Raw genomic sequence first — 20,104 nt, 5'->3', positions numbered from 1 at the left:
GCAAGCAATGCAGGTGTAAAATATTGTTGACATTTTGTTGATGTTGTCAGAGACTGCTGGAAACTACATAATAAAAAACACTGTGAAAATGACATTATTAAGGGGTTCTAAAAAATAAATATATATACTATATACTGGATTTAAGTAGAGAAAATGAGTAAATGTAATATTCAACTTTTGTTGAAAGATTCAAGGCATTCTAAAAAGAGCAATACAGATGTACTTTCACAAATCATCTGCCTGGTCCTGAGGGAATGAGATTTCTTTCTCGTTTCCATTTTTATTTCCCTTCAATAAGCTTGTATTTAAGTGTGTAGAGTTGTTATTATATTTTGAAACGGTATCATCCTGAATTTGATCATATGTTGGTTTATATTGTTAAAGAGACATACTATAGTATCAAATACAATAACTGTCTTCATTTATAAGAACAATAGTAAACATATAACCAAATGACCATAATTGCAATCGAAGAGAATGGCTCAATAGTGTTGATGAGATTGAGGAGCAGCCTCAAACTATGAGAATAGAAAGGTTCAGAACTTTTGTGAAACAGCACAGCACAGTTGAAAAATATATGGCAAGTAGAAATGAAAACTAGATATAGATGGGAGGGACTAAAGGAAGAGGGATAACTGAGGTATAATGTACTGTGCCTGTCAAATATATTGTATAAGCAGGGAGTATAAGTCGAAGTGTTGTTGTCCATTCATTTACTCCAGTTAGTGGAGGGATGGTGGGGTTAGGGGAGGGGTGGTAGGGTTAGGGGAGGGGTGGTAGGGTTAGGGGAGGGGTGGTAGGGTTAGGGGGAAATAGTAAAGAACAAAATATTGGAAATGACGCAAACAATTACATTGATAGAACCCACAATCTGCAATATTAAAGATGATCTAGAGCGAGGAGCAGCCCGCTCCATACATTACACACGTCAAATAATGAATTACAGAAATGTGCTTTAACTCCAATCATATGTCATCTTGGCACTGAACTTGTCCAGGCTGTAAGGTCAGAAACACAGGACTTGTTCTCTCTTTAAAGCCTGATCTGGCTCCCAGTAATGCATGGTCTGGTTTCATGTCAATATTCCCCCACCTGGCCTATCTCCCCTGGCCAAATCTCCAGTATATGATAATGAAACAAAACCCTTTTAAGTCTTGTCAATCCACAGACAGAGGGGAGGGGATTGACCTTAAAAGCCAGAGGCAAAAGGCTGAATTTCATCTGCTCATTGGGATGAATCCAATTCATTTAAACATGTCCCAGAACTTGAAGTAAGCCAAACTGTATGTAAGCCAGTATATGATAATGAAACAAAACCCTTTTAAGTCTTGTCAAATCGTATTTCCAAGGAAACGATTTATTGTAAACACAGCATTCTACAGTATATTGTCTGGACAAAGGTCACCAATGATTTGACATTTCTTTAAAGATTGAAAACATTTGAATTGATGTACATGAGAAATGGAAATCAGTTAACAAAAGGCAATTAAATCAACATTAACATTACTATAAAATGACTGGTTATAGTTAAGTACATTAACTAGAAATACAAAGCACTATATGATAACATATAGCACTAAGAACTTTACCATAACACTTAGAATACAAAGCACTCCTGAATATAACATTAGAATTACAACACATACTGGAAATGGTCAACACATAACTATCAAACATACTGATACAAAGCACTCCCAGAAATACAAAGCACTCCAGAAATACAAACATATACAATCAAGTACAACATACAAAGCAATTATTGGATTAGTTTACAAAGATTGAATACTGAATAGAAATACAAAGCACTTGTCTATAGAAATACTGAATAGATGTGTTCTCTACAAAGCACTCCTAGAAATACAAAGCACTCCTGTCTCCTAGAAATACAAAGCACTCCTAGAAATACAAAGCACTCCTGAAATACAAAGCACTCCTAGAAATACAAAGCACTCCTAGAAATACAAAGCATTAGAAATACAAAGCACTCTCCTGAAATACAAAGCACTCCTGGAAATACAAAGCACTCCTGAAATAGCACTCTGAGCACTCCTAGAGATGGTCCTAGAAATACAAAGCACTCCAGTAAGTCCCTGCACTTAGAAATGCACTCCTTACACTAGAAATACAAAGCACTCCTAGAAATACAAAGCACTCCAGAAATACAAAGCACTAGAAATACAAAGCAAAATACAGACTAGAAATACAGACAGACAGACAGACAAAGCACAGACAAACATGCAGTATTTTAGAAATACAAAGCATCATACAAAGTTATGTACGCTGGAAATTTTAAGAAATACAAAGCACTCCTGGATAGAAATACAAAGCACTCCTGAAATAAAGGCAGAAATAGCACTCCTAGAAATACAAAGCACTCCTATACACTCCTAGAAATAAAGCACAGGTTCTGGAAATACAAAGCACTCCTGGAAATACAAAGCACTCTGAAATTAGAAATACAAAGCACTCCTAGAAATACAAAGCACTCCAGTGCAGAAATACAAAGCACTCCTAGAAATACAAAGCACTCCTGAAATACAAAGCACTCCTGGAAATACAAAGCACTCCTAGAAATACAAAGCACTCCTAGAAATACAAAGCACTCCTAGAAATACAAAGCACCCTAGAAATACAAAGCACTCCTGAAATACAAAGCACTCCTGGAAATACAAAGCACTCCTAGAAATACAAAGCACTCCTAGAAATACAAAGCACTCCTAGAAATTCTAGAAATACAAAGCACTCCTAGAAATACAAAGCACTCCTAGAAATACAAAGCACTCCTAGAAATACAAAGCACTTAGAAATACAAAGCACTCCTAGAAATACACTCCTAGAAATACAAAGCACTCCTGAAATACAAAGCACTCCTAGAAATACAAAGCACTTCTAGAAATACAAAGCACTCCTAGAAATACAAAGCACTCCTGGAAATACAAAGCACTCCTGGAAATACAAAGCACTCCTAGAAATACAAAGCACTCCTAGAAATACAAAGCACTCCTAGAAATACAAAGCACTCCTAGAAATACAAAGCACTCCTAGAAATACAAAGCACTCCTAGAAATACAAAGCACTCCTAGAAATACAAAGCACTCCTAGAAATACAAAGCACTCCTGGAAATACAAAGCACTCCTGGAAATACAAAGCACTCCTAGAAATACAAAGCACTCCTAGAAATACAAAGCACTCCTAGAAATACAAAGCACTCCTGGAAATACAAAGCACTCCTAGAAATACAAAGCACTCCTAGAAATACAAAGCACTCCTAGAAATACAAAGCACTCCTAGAAATACAAAGCACTCCTAGAAATACAAAGCACTCCTAGAAATACAAAGCACTCCTGGAAATACAAAGCACTCCTAGAAATACAAAGCACTCCTAGAAATACAAAGCACTCCTAGAAATACAAAGCACTCCTAGAAATACAAAGCACTCCTGGAAATACAAAGCACTCCTAGAAATACAAAGCACTCCTAGAAATACAAAGCACTCCTAGAAATACAAAGCACTCCTAGAAATACAAAGCACTCCTAGAAATACAAAGCACTCCTAGAAATACAAAGCCTAGAAATACAAAGCACTCCTGGAAATACAAAGCACTCCTAGAAATACAAAGCACTCCTAGAAATACAAAGCACTCCTAGAAATACAAAGCACTCCTAGAAATACAAAGCACTCCTAGAAATACAAAGCACTCCTGGAAATACAAAGCACTCCTAGAAATACAAAGCACTCCTAGAAATACAAAGCACTCCTAGAAATACAAAGCACTCCTGGAAATACAAAGCAGAAATACAAAGCACTCCTAGAAATACAAAGCACTCCTAGAAATACAAAGCACTCCTAGAAATACAAAGCACTCCTAGAAATACAAAGCACTCCTGGAAATACAAAGCACTCCTAGAAATACAAAGCACTCCTAGAAATACAAAGCACTCCTGGAAATACAAAGCACTCCTAGAAATACAAAGCACTCCTAGAAATACAAAGCACTCCTAGAAATACAAAGCACTCCTAGAAATACAAAGCACTCCTAGAAATACAAAGCACTCCTAGAAATACAAAGCACTCCTAGAAATACAAAGCACTCCTAGAAATACAAAGCACTCCTAGAAATACAAAGCACTCCTAGAAATACAAAGCACTCCTAGAAATACAAAGCACTCCTGGAAATACAAAGCACTCCTAGAAATACAAAGCACTCCTAGAAATACAAAGCACTCCTGGAAATACAAAGCACTCCTGGAAATACAAAATGGACTGTATTTAGGATAAATGCAAAATAGCAATTCCCAACTCTAAGCAATGGTTGACTCACAAAGTGCAAACAACAAGGTACAAACATTTAGTTGACCCAAAGTGCAAGACCACTTAAACAGTTAACAGCTAAATACATCCAGCTTGTATCTACAAATATACACTGATGCAGAATAGAATATATCATGAACATTCCAGGTACTGTTTATAACCTTGAGGCACTAAAAGGTGTTCATTGTAACATGGATCGTCGTCATCATTGTCTCACCACAGATCCAAAATAGACTCAGGCCTATGTTCCAATCTGCCACACGAGGTGACGTGTGACAGACATGCTGTTTCACAATCCTAAACATCTTACCCTATTCAACTTAGAGAGAGGTTGTTGTACATAAATTAATGTTCATGACAAACCTTAATGAGTTGATTCACTCTTGTTCATTGAGTGCAGTAACTTGGGGTATATACTTTCTGTAAACACATCCCATATACATTGTACTACAGTGCCAAGACAGCCATCATATTTCACAAATATGCACTTAACCATATACAGTAAATGTAAGATATTTTCCCAAAACATGCATATCTTGACAGGTCAAATGAATGGACGTAAATATGAAAATATATCATATTTAATCTAGGATATCACATAATGTTTCATATTCCAGTATCTAAAATAAAGTGAAATGTTAATAATTAGTTGTTCAGTTTATATGCCAAAATTCTAAGGTTTTACAATGCATCCAATCTATTCCTCAAATACATAAAAATGTATCCTTCTTAACAGGGTAACAGATAAAAAACAAAATTATTGTTTAAGCTTGTTTACTGGCATTCATTATACAGAGTAAAACTATCAAACATTGTATTAGTGTAACATGCTGGTATTTGGACTATTTATCTCTTGTTTTTCCATTGTAGGTTCAAAAGCACTGCATTGGGAATGCTAACTTTTCTCCAGTTATCATTGAGATAACATTGTGCTATTCTGATGTCATCATAGACATAATGTACAGGCCTCACCTTATCCTGAACACACATGCACCTGCACCTGTAGCTGTAGTTGGAATGTTCTGTGAGAGGACTGGGTGGGATTCTGACAGTATGGAGGTGGAGGTGTTGCCTCTGGCTGCTTGAGGTACGTCAGTGTAGTTAACTATATGTCCATGTCCACAGGGCGGAGATCCCCGGTCTTGTGTTCCTGCACCCACAGCTCTCGGTCTTTGGCTGGGTCCACACTCTGAAGCAGCTGATCCACTGGCTCCACCGTCTGCCAACACACACACACACACACACCCACACACACACACACCCACACACACACACACACACACACACACACACACACACACACACACACACACACACACACACACACACACACACACACGGACCTTCATCACACATGAAGCCAACACTGACACATCTCATAGACAATGTAAATGCTTAGAGAACTCATAGATGCTCATACAGAACACAATGAGGGGAGAGACAGACACTTATATCCATAGTGGACGGGGTTAAGCGTACTGTTTCTGGAGACACATCGAGCTGCCTTTTGCTAATACAACTGAAGGCAAAGAAGTGTGCCAGCGGGTATTAGCTGAGCTTGTTATAGTGGCCCTCTAAAGGACAACCTCCTTATTAGGCTGATCAGTAGTGTGTGCCACCTGTAATTGGCCTTCACCAACACCCAAAGTGGCACTACCCTTGGTACAGGACCCTCAACGTCTCGTTAGATCTGCAGGTGTTTGCACCTCCTAAATGAGGAGAGCATCTGGGTTCATTCTCCCTGTTCAAGTATGGCCCAGTGAAACAGTCAGCAGGGGGTGATAACAGCTGGTGAAGGGGTGACAGTGGTATGGTGATCGAGGTTGGAGGCAGTGAAATCCTTTTAACTGTTTGGCCAGCATTTTCACAACAAACATGCTTACCAACACGTTGATCTGAGTACATTGCACAAATCCTTTGTATTGGGATACTTGATCTAAAATCGTTAGCTCCTAACAAGGATCTGATTTGAAAAAATCAACATACACCACACTCCAAAGTACCTATTTCAATGATGACCATTCTGTTTTACTGTAGCACTATGCTCTCCAAATGACCTATTTCACTGATGACCATTCTGTTTTACTGTAGCACTATGCTCTCCAAAAGACCTATTTCACTGATGACCATTCTGTTTTACTGTAGCACTATGCTCTCCAAATGACCTATTTCACTGATGACCATTCTGTTTTACTGTAGCACTATGCTCTCCAAATGACCTATTTCACTGATGACCATTCTGTTTTACTGTAGCACTATGCTCTCCAAAAGATCTATTTCACTGATGACCATTCTGTTTTACTGTAGCACTATGCTCTCCAAAAGACCTAATTCACGGATGACCATTCTGTTTTACTGTAGCACTATGCTCTCCAAAAGACCTATTTCACTGATGACCATTCTGTTTTACTGTAGCACTATGCTCTCCAAATGACCTATTTCACTGATGACCATTCTGTTTTACTGTAGCACTATGCTCTCCAAAAGACCTATTTCACTGGTGACCATTCTGTTTTACTGTAGCACTATGCTCTCCAAAAGACCTAATTCACGGATGACCATTCTGTTTTACTGTAGCACTATGCTCTCCAAAAGACCTATTTCACTGATGACCATTCTGTTTTACTGTAGCACTATGCTCTCCAAATGACCTATTTCACTGATGACCATTCTGTTTTACTGTAGCACTATGCTCTCCAAAAGACCTATTTCACTGGTGACCATTCTGTTTTACTGTAGCACTATGCTCTCCAAAAGACCTATTTCACTGGTGACCATTCTGTTTTACTGTAGCACTATGCTCTCCAAAAGACCTATTTCACTGATGACCATTCTGTTTTACTGTAGCACTATGCTCTCCAAAAGACCTATTTCACTGGTGACCATTCTGTTTTACTGTAGCACTATGCTCTCCAAAAGACCTATTTCACTGGTGACCATTCTGTTTTACTGTAGCACTATGCTCTCCAAAAGACCTATTTCACTGATGACCATTCTGTTTTACTGTAGCACTATGCTCTCCAAATGACCTATTTCACTGATGACCATTCTGTTTTACTGTAGCACTATGCTCTCCAAAAGATCTATTTCACTGATGACCATTCTGTTTTACTGTAGCACTATGCTCTCCAAAAGACCTAATTCACGGATGACCATTCTGTTTTACTGTAGCACTATGCTCTCCAAAAGACCTATTTCACTGATGACCATTCTGTTTTACTGTAGCACTATGCTCTCCAAATGACCTATTTCACTGATGACCATTCTGTTTTACTGTAGCACTATGCTCTCCAAAAGACCTATTTCACTGATGACCATTCTGTTTTACTGTAGCACTATGCTCTCCAAAAGACCTATTTCACTGGTGACCATTCTGTTTTACTGTAGCACTATGCATTCTCCAAAAGACCTATTTCACTGGTGACCATTCTGTTTTACTGTAGCACTATGCTCTCCAAAAGACCTATTTCACTGGTGACCATTCTGTTTTACTGTAGCACTATGCTCTCCAAAGACCTATTTCACTGATGACCATTCTGTTTTACTGTAGCACTATGCTCTCCAAAAGACCTATTTCACTGGTGACCATTCTGTTTTACTGTAGCACTATGCTCTCCAAAAGACCTATTTCACTGGTGACCATTCTGTTTTACTGTAGCACTATGCTCTCCAAAAGACCTATTTCACTGATGACCATTCTGTTTTACTGTAGCACTATGCTCTCCAAAAGACCTATTTCACTGGTGACCATTCTGTTTTACTGTAGCGCTATGCTCTCCAAAAGACCTATTTCACTGGTGACCATTCTGTTTTAAAGTAGCACTATGCTCTCCAAAAGACCTATTTCACTGGTGACCATTCTGTTTTACTGTAGCTCTATGCTCTCCAAAAGACCTATTTCACTGATGACCATTCTGTTTTACTGTAGCACTATGCTCTCCAAAAGACCTATTTCACTGGTGACCATTCTGTTTTAAAGTAGCACTATGCTCTCCAAAAGACCTATTTCACTGGTGACCATTCTGTTTTACTGTAGCACTATGCTCTCCAAAAGACCTATTTCACTGGTGACCATTCTGTTTTTTAGCACATGCTCTCCAAATGACCTATTTCACTGATGACCATTCTGTTTTACTGTAGCACTATGCTCTCCAAAAGACCTATTTCACTGGTGACCATTCTGTTTTACTGTAGCACTATGCTCTCCAAAAGACCTATTTCACTGGTGACCATTCTGTTTTACTGTAGCACTATGCTCTCCAAAAGACCTATTTCACTGATGACCATTCTGTTTTACTGTAGCACTATGCTCTCCAAAAGACCTATTTCACTGGTGACCATTCTGTTTTACTGTAGCACTATGCTCTCCAAAAGACCTATTTCACTGGTGACCATTCTGTTTTACTGTAGCACTATGCTCTCCAAAAGACCTATTTCACTGGTGACCATTCTGTTTTACTGTAGCGCTATGCTCTCCAAAAGACCTATTTCACTGGTGACCATTCTGTTTTAAAGTAGCACTATGCTCTCCAAAAGACCTATTTCACTGGTGACCATTCTGTTTTACTGTAGCTCTATGCTCTCCAAAAGACCTATTTCACTGGTGACCATTCTGTTTTACTGTAGCACTATGCTCTCCAAAAGACCTATTTCACTGGTGACCATTCTGTTTTACTGTAGCACTATGCTCTCCAAAAGACCTATTTCACTGGTGACCATTCTGTTTTACTGTAGCACTATGCTCTCCAAAAGACCTATTTCACTGGTGACCATTCTGTTTTACTGTAGCGCTATGCTCTCCAAAAGACCTATTTCACTGGTGACCATTCTGTTTTACTGTAGCACTATCCTCTCCAAAAGACCTATTTCACTGGTGACCATTCTGTTTTACTGTAGCACTATGCTCTCCAAAAGACCTATTTCACTGATGACCATTCTGTTTTACTGTAGCACTATGCTCTCCAAAAGACCTATTTCACTGATGACCATTCTGTTTTACTGTAGCACTATGCTCTCCAAAAGACCTATTTCACTGATGACCATTCTGTTTTACTGTAGCACTATGCTCTCCAAAAGACCTATTTCACTGATGCCCATTCTGTTTTACTGTAGCACTATGCTCTCCAAAAGACCTATTTCACTGATGACCATTCTGTTTTACTGTAGCACTATGCTCTCCAAAAGACCTATTTCACTGATGACCATTCTGTTTTACTGTAGCACTATGCTCTCCAGATGGTAACCATCACACAAAGTGCAACCTATGTTGTATATTTGATTATTTAACATAACAGTTCAAAACTGCTCATCAATTAACTAGGCTGACCATGGCCAGTCTGGTCTTACAGACCACTAGACGTAACATGGTAAATGTAAATACAGGACACTCAAATTAGTATGATATGTTACGTTTGGCATGACAGAAGGTTACCGGTATGACACGAACGCCTAGCAATCCAATGTTTGCATACTCGAATCTCATCACAGACAACATTAGCATATTAGCTCATTAGCAACTTTGCAACTACTTACTACTTTTTAGATACTTTGAAACTACTTAGCACAGGGGTCTCCAACAGATCGATCTCGCAGCCCATCTATGAGTAGCTCGCCAACAATTCTGAAAGTACATGAATTTTTCACGTTCCACCGCCAACTGACAAAAACAAATCTCACAAGTATCAGAGACCGCAAGCTCCCAGCTACAATCTAATCAACGCAACATTGACATCACCATTGGTTAGCCACTATTCGCAAAAAAAGCCAAACCCAACAGGATATCTGCCAATTAATTTCTTACCCGGCAGGAGTACTGTATATCATGAGTAAGTATATCATTTGTGTCTATTATTTGCAAACGTTACCATTAAATAAGCATCAGTAGTACAGAACCATTGCTAGACCGGCACATTAGATGGCACATTGCTCATTCTCTAGATGCACAATTAAAGGGAAATTATACTCAAAATCTAAATGCGTTTTATTCCAGACCAAAAATACAAGGTCTTCTGTTGTGACTCTAAACATCCAATTTCGTTGTTTCTCTATGAACAAGTGTAATTTTGAAAGTGAAAAACAAAAACAATCTTAAAGCAGGAAAAATAAAACTGAAAAAACACAATTTGGATTTTATAAAGCCCCCCTTAGATTTGTTTATTGACCATTTTTTAAAACAGGTATATTGACAGAAAACATAATGCACTACTTTCTCCTGTACACTAAGGTCCCAGGGAAGAGTTGGAGGGGAGAGGAGAAGAGAAGAATGTGACTATTTTAAAGCTAGGGAAAAAATGAGTAGCTCGTGACATGTTTCATTTTTTAGAAGTAGCTCTCATGCCAGAAAAGGTTGGAGACCCCTGACTTAGCATGTTAGTGTAACAGTATAGACTCTACGTCCGTCAACCTTGCCCCGACCTGGTCGCGACCCAGGGACGCTCTGCACACATTAACAGTCACCCTCGAAGCATCGTTACCCATCGCTCCACAAAAGCCGCGGCCCTTACAGAGCAAGGGGAACCACTACTTCAAGGTCTCAGAGCAAGTGACGTCACCGATTGAAATGCCACTATCGCGAACCACCGCTAACTAGCTAGCCATTTCACATCAGCTACATTTGCTAAACCTTCCCCTAACTCTAATCTAACCCTTAAACTAACTCCTAAAACTAACCGTAACCCAACTTTAACCCCTAACCATAACCCCTAGCCTTAGCCACCTAGCTAACATTATAATTCATAATTCTTAACATATCATACATTTGGCAAATTTGTAACATATTGTACAAATTGCAATTCATCACATATTATACGAATTGTAATTCGTAACATATCATACATCTACAAATTAACACATACCATACAAAACGTAACATATCATTCTAATTGGGGTGTCCCAGATGTACTTTTACTATGTTACGTCTCGGTCTGTTACGGTGACCGTATTCTACCCTTGAGTCCAGGCTGTCATGACTGTCAGATTGGTTGTCTGACTCCAGCAAACAGCCACATGTTCTGTCAGGCTGACTCAAGGGAACCGCCACTTGTACTGTACGTGAAATGGACACATGGCTCACACTTTGGTTGAACATGTCAGTTTCATGTCGCAGCGTTGTGTACTGGCGTAAATCCTGTCGTATCATCTCCACCCTCTCAACCTCAAGTCTCTCCAGCTCCTGAAGAACAGAGGGAAATACATAGACAAGGAATCAACCTCACTGTCAAAACAAATATAATGATGAACGTGATCAGCTTTTATTGTTTGTTGTCAACAATGAGACTATGAAGAGTTAGTTCAATTGTATTACCAGGCTTGTGGTGACCATCTCCTCAAACCACTTGGACTGGGCCCGGTTGTACAGGTCCACATTGTGCATCAGGTCATCACCTGTAGAGAACAGATTCAGAGTTGTCATTCAACACAGTGTATTTGACTAGGAGGTAATACTCAACAAATCAACATTACGTTGCTGGTATACCTGTGCAGTTCAATTGAGGTAGTTAAATATGAAGTACTACCGGCTTGAAGTATTTACTACATTAAATGTAGGCCCTAGATTAACTTATGCATGAGGAAAAGTGTGCATGAACTCAGTCCTTATGTCTCCAGCAAAGGGCACTCAGTAACCATGCCTGTTGCAGTGTGGGACATCTCTATCGATGCAACGTAATGCAGAGGCTAACCTCCGATGCTAACCTCTGATGCTAAGTCTATTAAAGCTTGGTTAAATAGGGTTGAAGAAAAGTGCAAAGCAAATGTGACCTAGAAACGTTCTTCTACATTTCAGTTCAATCTATTAGACATATATTACAAAGGCCTACTGTAGAAAGTGTCATGACTGTCCTGATCAGGTCAGGTTACAGGAGACCACAACCCTACAGATTATCTCTCAACCTCAACAGAGGAGGAGAGATCGAGGGGTCTGAAGATGTGGGGGTTTTATGACCCCTCATGCCCCTGGTAAATCTCAGGCCACACACAAATTCCTTTGTCCTGTCCTGTTTGTCCTGGAGAACCAACCTCAGAACATTAAACATGAAATAAAGGGACTTTGGAACAATGGTTTCCGTCAGCCACAATGGTGGTCGTGATGATAGATGGAATATGAAAATGTATGTCATTTTTGTTCAGTTATTAAAGGTTAATAGATGACGTTATTACGAAAACATTGTAACGTGAAGAGTTTTCCTAGTATATGTTTGATGTTTATACATTGTACGTTGTGTGGAAAATGTCCAAATCAAAGGGAATGTTTTGGTAAAGATGAAATGATAAGTTAGTTGTCTAAAATTGGATTTGAGAAAAACCTAGACCTTGCTCTTAACTAGGTACGCCCAGAGAATTGCCCTAAAGGCAGTTACGCCCACTTCTGACCCAAGGGTATAACACCTGTGAGTAAAGAATTTACAGAAGACTACGTGACCCAAGTTGCAGCCAAGGTCTAAAAAGTCAACGAACCCAGAACCCAAGCTACGGATGAGTAGCTGTGTCTAAGCGGGTGAATTCAAGCCGGACCCCCTTAGCATCCAATCCCAGCGAATCGTGGTATCTAAAAGGTTTCATTCCTATGCTGTGAGCTCTGAGCTGTCTGTCCTCGGAAGACCCCTTCCAGAGCAAGGGTGAGGGAACAGACTCCTAAGCCAAAAGGACACTGACATCGTGAGGACGACCAGAAAGGCGCGCCGGAGAAGTGCATCATCGAGCAGCCTGAACGGTCCACGTGGAGGATCCACAGATAACTTCCCCACATAATTACATCATTATATTCTGACCCATAAGAGCGGCAGTTTGGGGCAAGGCTAGGGTTAGAATAGCATAGCTGACAAATTCACCCAGATGTATATTTCTCTCGTGTACTTTCTTTTTTCTCTCTCTTTTGAAATCCCCATTGTGGGTAACACGCGCCATAGTGTGTTGGCCCGTTATACTAAGTTCTAATCAATAGCCTATAATGTGTTTTGTCTATGTGTATCTTTTTTCATCATTTTAGCTTTTTAGTAAATAAATATTCAACTAAGATTGGTGTGGTACGAATTCATTGGTGAGACCCGGGTCCGAACTCTTTGGTGAGACCCGGGTCCGAACTCATTGGTGAGACCCGGGTCCGAACTCATTGGTGAGACCCGGGTCCGTGCAGATTCACGGACTATATGACGTTCAGAACGAGATTTGGGAAATAGAAACTCAATAAAAACTATTTTTCCCATGTCGCTCCAGGTTAATGAGTTAATAATTGCTTGATTCAGTTAATCGCGCAATTAGAAACTTTAATCATTCGATGAGCAACAGTCGTCACATTAACTAATGCAAAGTCATGACAAAAGGGTGTAAGAAACAACCTAAAAAAAAACTACAGAGGAAGTTATTTTACAATTGAGCCTCTCCAATAATAGCACATCTCAATCTATATGGTAATGAGGCCAGGGTCTTTAATGACATTTGCCCCTGTAAAAAGTGAAAGACACAAGGCAGACGTCATCTAAAGCGTGCCTAACGGGATCTATTGATTAGAGCTGTGAACTGAGACTAAGGATCTGAGTGGGAGAGAGAATGAACAAGATGACGACTTTTATTTATTTATTTTTTTCCTCTAAAGTGTGTGCATAGATATGTACGGAAAAGCAATTACAATCTTGGCACCAGAACTATTTGTACGATCATACTATCTGGAATACAGAGAAATGGGAGCCCCAGGCATTGTACTGCATGGCTGATCATACCCTCATGTTATCTGAATTAAGCATATTCACTATGATTCCACATTCAAATATAAATGCAAAGCAAGACGTGTTTGTCTCCTAAGCACATGACAATGCAATATATTTGAGAGATACAGTACAACACAAAACACTGGAAAATATACTTGCAGTATAACAGATGGTTTTAAGTATAAATTAAGAGACATTGCTCAATATTTTAACTATGCTAATTGCTTAGTATGATTACATTTCTATTGGCTGCTGTTGGCAGTGAGCTTTAGTGTTGTCGGCCTCCTGTCTGAGTTCTCAAACCCCATCCATGTCTGACTGAACCCTCCCACATTCCCTATCTGACTGCAGCACAGCCCCACCTCACCCCCTCTTCCTACTGCTGGGGAAAACATAGTCTTCTTAGGCAACACAGTCTGGGAATCCACCCCAAGTCTGAACCCTGAGCGTGTGAAACATATCTGCACTGTCCGCAACCCTGTCTCTGCTCCATTTACACAACAGGCCCGGCCATGTGATCCATGTTGCCAGATCTGACTGTTTGGGATGCCTGGCTGGTCTGGATGGGACAAGTCCTCCATTGATACCCTTGTTCACTGTGACCAAAAGATTAGCCCTGGGGATTGTGCTTAATGGTCCTCTCCTAGCCGACTTATTATCCCACCACAAAAATAGATCATTAAACTTATTTCCATGTTGAAATACTACAGGCTCTCTTTTGCAATGTTTTCTGGTGTTGTGCCAGGGGGTGCTTCCCTCAACAGAGTTCACACTCTGTCTGTCGGCTATTCCTCTTGCTGCTTATGAAAACACCACCACAACTTTACACAATGGCAGCACTACAGCACAAGGGTAGGCAATTTGCGTGCAACGCAAGAGTGGCCTCAAAAGGGGCTTACGCAACATAAAAGCGTCTGCTCAGCGATACACGGCTGATTTATCAAGAAACACCGCTGGCCTTTAGAAGTACAATGTGGTAAGTTAATAAAAAGCACACCTGAGAATGCAGCATGCTTTGGGTGCATGTTCTCTCCTCTCTGGGGGTAGAATCGGCACTGCTATGCTGGTGTTTCATGGAACTGTGACGTGTGGCTGCTCTACATATGATGCAATGTGTGTTTAACCCCTGACCTGCTTGTGTGGATTTCCGCCGGGCCTTCTTGATGTCCTCCTCGTGTTTGTTCATGTGCTTGATGTCCAGCTGCTGGGTCTTCACTTCCAGATCTTTCTGCCGGTCTGCCAGGGCTTTACGGGCCTACAGCAACCCAAGCAGCAGTGTGAATACAGAAACAATATGAGTCATTTCATGCTAATCCTCAGATCTACTGAACCTACAACTATTACCACAGTCATGGCAGCCCTTTCATCTCGGCTACCTATTTCCCCACTCAAATCCCGGCCTCATCCCTTAATCTATTCTTATTTCACATCACAGGATCTTCCTTCATCTCGTCTGTTGAGGCAATTTTCCAATGTCATGATGTAACACTGTTGGAAATGTAAACACAGCACTTGGCAGACACGAACCGTAAACCCACAAAATCTCCTGTGTTTAATGGATTCCAACTAAAATAAAACGAACAGGACGTTATGATTGATTGATTAATCTAGTCTATATGATTACCATGGGGAGAAAGATAGGCAACAAAAAGCAACAGGTTTTTCCTGAGCACAAAAACAGTTAATCTTATAATACGTTGAATGGTTTCAATAGTCCAACAGAATAATGCTGTGGTGTAGTCAGATCATCTGTCACGTTCTGACCTTTATTTCCTTTGTTTTGTCATTATTTAGTATGGTCAGGGCGTGAGTTGGGGTGGGCAGTCTATGTTTGTTTTTCTATGATTTGGGTATTTCTATGTTTCGGCCTAGTATGGTTCTCAATCAGAGGCAGGTGTCATTAGTTGTCTCTGATTGAGAATCATACTTAGGTAGCCTGGGTTTCACTGTGTATTGGTGGGGGATTGTTCCTGTCTCTGTGTTTGCACCAGATAGGGCTGTTTTAGGTTTTCACGTTTCGTTAGTCTGTTCATGTGTAGAGTCTTTATTAAAGAACCATGAATAGAAATGGTCCATACCTTCTCCACACCTGCATAGCGGCTGGCCAGCTGCTTCCTGAGGTCTATGATGTGGTGATCGTACTTCTTCAACTCCTTCTTGAAGTTGTCTCTGAACGTCAGCAGGGGCTTCTCCACCTCACACTGGAGCTGAAGAGGTACAGTTATTACAGTTGTAATTGATATGTACTTATATGTAACTACACGGTAACTACATTGTATCTGCCTATCTAACTACTATATAAATACACCGATTTAGAGTCCTGGTAGTCCTATACAGGATATATGTGACCTAGCTGCATAAAGCATGGATACAATGAAAAATTCACTTAGGCCACTATACTTTCAAGAGGATTTCTCACTCTTCCACACGTTACCTAACCCCACCCCATCAGCCGTGGTGTCTCCGAGCTCAGAGGAGAGGGGATCATGGCGTGCTGCATGTCCGCAGCCTGGGGCTCATCAGAAGACACCACTAATGAATCAGACAATGGAGGCTTTGTAAAGCGTCAAGGCTACCTCTGCTTTATATTAAGCATTCTTAAGACCCAGTAGAGTTTTTTCTTCACTGGTAAATGCTGCTGTAAGCCCCCCCCCCCTCTTTTTCTTTGCCCATGTCAGACCACAGTGGGGTAAACAAACACCCCAGTACGTGGTCATAGAGGCCTTGGATTGACCAAAGGAACACATAAATAAACTGACTGCCAGCTAAGCCTTCTCTAAGGGCTCCATAGCCCATAGAAAATACATCTTATAATGTTATTGAAGGTATGAGTGAAGCATGGATGTTGTCCACTTCCGTCAGTTCACATGGAGATTTTAGAATGTTCTTGGTCTGTTACAGTACATGCAATCTATAACATCCACAGTATCTTCTAGCAGGACAGTAGGCAACCTTATTGGAGAACTTTAGGTGGACTTCAGCCTCATCATGACAACTCCTCTTCAGCTGGGCCCAAGCTTCCCCAAGGGTTCTGGAATGGGATCAAACAAGAGTCATCAACCAAACTGGACAGAATGGATGGGAAAACACCCAAGTAGCAAACAGGTATATGGTGAAGAATATAGAACGAATAGAAATCTATTCTGTTAACTCACTCACCCTTCCTCCTGAGCAGCCAAGGGGCTCTGGGAGAGCTTGGAGAGGTTCTTAGAGTATTCATCTTCAATCTTTATCCTGCAACGGACAACGACAGCCATGGGGCTCTAAAGTATGGGACTCCAGGGAAGACCAATAGAGGAGAACATTTTTTAAATGCTGACAGAGTTTCAGAGGAGCATTGGTGCATGGAGACACTGTCCTCCAGTATATCACCGACACCCAAAGACAGACAGCACTGTGGCCACTATGATGCTCAAAGCCTATTATTCTGTGCTGAGAAGATATCAAACAATATCCAGTAACAACAGCCTGGATATGAGTTAATGCACTTTCCTGTGGAAAGGCCAGAGATGGGAATGATGTGAGGCTATTTACTCATGGCCACCCCGAGGGCGACTCAGAAAGACCAGCCATATTTCTGTGACATTCAATTATCCCACAAATACCCATTAACCATACACATCTGAGTAAACCTGTCCTCTACGGGAGGTCACGAAGGCCATTCCAAAGAAATGGATATGGCCAGAATCTGACATCAGGTCAGCTGTCTCACTGAACCAATGAAGAAAGGTCAGCCCTGAATTAGAATGTTGGGGAATGGGGCCTTTAAATGAATTGTGTGAATACAGTCAGGGGAAAAAGTGAAAGTCCACTTAATTCTCAAGTCTATTGAGTCAATGGTAACATTTGTTGTGGGCGCAAAATGGGGCCTCTTGCTATGCTGAAGCTTATGAAAGCATATGTTTAGGATGTCCACTTTATGAATGTCTACAACTTAACGTTATAAACCTAGTACGGTACAACACATGTATCTGAATTCAGATGTGCATGGGGATGATACACGTGGGGCGGCAGCTAGCCTGGAAGTCAACAGTGTCGGGTCAGTCCCCAAGTCGACTAGCCTAAAAATCTGTCCATGTGCCCTTGAGCAAGGCACTTAACCCTAATCGCTCCTGCAAGTCGCTCTGAAGAAGAGCATCTGCTAAATAAATACAATGTAAATATGTGAATAGATACTATAGAGTGGAGCCAGGTTGTCAAGGACAAAATAACCCACGCTCTACAATAACATAATGACAATGACAAGAGAACCCTGTTTCACCCTGATAAGACACGACAAACAGTCCAAATAAGATTACGATCAAAAAAGATACGATAAAGTTCATCAATAACATTTCCCAACACACAAAATACACAGTACCACTGACCCCTTCCAAGCTGACTATGTTGTGTTACCTCTCCCGGACGAACTCAGCCATCTCTTTCTGCATCTGTTTGCCCTTGAGCTGTTTCTGCAGCAGCACCTCAAAGCCGCCCACAGAGGGGGTCCCTTGGGGGTCCTTCTTGTCAGTCTGAGGGAGAGGATGGAGCATCAATCACACACCCAGACCAATACAGCCACAGACTTCATTTCATGGAGAAAATTACATTTTTACATTGAGTGTGTGTGTGTGTGTGAGTGGTGAGGGGTGTTGGGGAGTGTGTGTGTGTGGATGAGTGTATGAGTCAGAGAACTACAAATGTATGTGTCAAGGAGTGCATGTGCACGTGGGTGTGTTCGTCATTTGCGTGTGAGTTCTGAGTGTGTGTGTGTCTAAGGGTTGAACAAGGAGCAGCACATCCCACTATGTGTAACAGGATGCGGATACGACAGGGAGTGATGTGGTAGCCCCACGTGAACCAGAGGTGACAGATTCAATTCACACAATGGGCTTGAGCTTTGGCTGAGTGGAGCACATTATGCCACAGAAATACAGACAGCCACTGAGAACATGACTCAGTGGAACAAGAACAACCATCCAAATCACAGTTCAGTGAAAAGAGGCTTCTGTTACAATCACGTTTGTAGACACATGAAATTGCGTTAATATGACAGACAAAATCTACCCTTTTGGATTCAAAGTCATATGTAACAGGGATGAGATTCCTATAAACATAGGAAGTAGGGATCTTATTCTATGAGCTGGAGAGTGGTTTAGAGATGTCAGGGCGCTATCTTACCCAGAAGTAGTCACAGTAGCTCCACTCATTGGGCTTCAGTAGCTGCTGCTCTGGTTGATCTGGCATCACACTGGGCAGCGGGAAGGTGACACAGTTGATCTGAATGCAAAAAAATAGTGAATGTGGGAGAAACGCTATGGTTAGAGCAGACATCAAAGATGTCATTTGTGGGAGATGTGCATAGAAGCTTCTCATTTGGAGACGGGACATGGAGGCTCAGTTTTTGTCTGTCATGAGGATGGGAGTAAAGGTCAGGAATGAGTAAATACTCTCAGGGGGTGTTGGTCATCAAGATGGTGACCCAGAGAATCCTCAGAGGTGGAGAGGGGGGTAGACATGGAGGGGGACAGATGAAGGGGAGAGGGACAGAGAAATAGGGAGAGAAAAGAGGGGGAGAAAGAGAGAGCACAAACCGTCCACCTGGCCTTACGATCCTTACACTTATTTGCGATAAACTAAAACAACATCATATTGAAGAGAAAGACCTACAATCAGTGATACAGAGGAAACAACCAACAACAACCCAAACCACTGTAGAGCGGAGTCACAGCTTAACACACCCAGCACTCAGACTGAATACACACTCTGGTCCACAGCGTCTTCAATTACCCTTAGAGGACTGCAATTATGTAATGTTCACCATCTGTAACCTCTCCCTGCTGGCACAACAACATGTCCTCTATCTATGCCATGCTGCCAATGACATCCCAGCAGACTACATGGACATCCAGACATGCTGAATCTCAGATGCACAAATATGTATTATGTGTTCACTGCTTGGCTAAAGCACACGACAAGAGAAAAAACACTGTGCACATTTCTACTAGCTGATTACCATATTTGCTTATGTAACTATGACATTGTTTGACGCTTTGTGTTGCAAATCATTGAGCCTATTGGGAGTTGAAACTATTTAGAATTAGGGAA

The 20,104-nt window shown here is 40.9% G+C and overlaps 1 protein-coding gene and 1 long non-coding RNA gene across 3 annotated transcripts in view; both read right to left on the bottom strand.

Annotated features, from left to right (window-relative positions):
- Window positions 1–3,798: 3,798 nt before the first annotated feature.
- Window positions 3,799–20,104, bottom strand: part of LOC118365635 (growth arrest-specific protein 7-like) — a 42,554-nt gene continuing 26,248 nt past the window's right edge. The window contains exons 6-14 of the mRNA XM_052491363.1: window positions 19,178–19,276; window positions 18,413–18,528; window positions 17,177–17,251; window positions 16,970–17,048; window positions 16,096–16,224; window positions 15,149–15,272; window positions 11,617–11,696; window positions 11,386–11,484; window positions 3,799–5,532 (exon numbers count right to left, since the gene is read on the bottom strand). Of these exons, the coding sequence (XP_052347323.1) occupies window positions 5,419–5,532; window positions 11,386–11,484; window positions 11,617–11,696; window positions 15,149–15,272; window positions 16,096–16,224; window positions 16,970–17,048; window positions 17,177–17,251; window positions 18,413–18,528; window positions 19,178–19,276 (915 nt within the window). The 3' untranslated portion in view covers window positions 3,799–5,418. The remainder of the gene's footprint in view (window positions 5,533–11,385; window positions 11,485–11,616; window positions 11,697–15,148; window positions 15,273–16,095; window positions 16,225–16,969; window positions 17,049–17,176; window positions 17,252–18,412; window positions 18,529–19,177; window positions 19,277–20,104) is intronic.
- Window positions 5,932–9,515, bottom strand: LOC127914522 (uncharacterized). 2 transcript variants are annotated; one of them, XR_008088748.1, is made up of 4 exons: window positions 9,068–9,515; window positions 8,852–8,959; window positions 8,154–8,207; window positions 5,932–7,288 (listed from the first exon to the last, which is right to left on the bottom strand). It is a non-coding gene; the product is annotated as an uncharacterized LOC127914522 (long non-coding RNA). The 2 variants fall into 2 exon arrangements; XR_008088749.1 differs by having other exon boundaries at window positions 5,932–7,126.

This window comes from Oncorhynchus keta, chromosome 32 (genome assembly GCF_023373465.1).
Source record: "Oncorhynchus keta strain PuntledgeMale-10-30-2019 chromosome 32, Oket_V2, whole genome shotgun sequence".
Lineage (NCBI taxonomy): Eukaryota > Metazoa > Chordata > Actinopteri > Salmoniformes > Salmonidae > Oncorhynchus > Oncorhynchus keta.
This window is presented reverse-complemented; position numbering and strand designations above follow the sequence as displayed.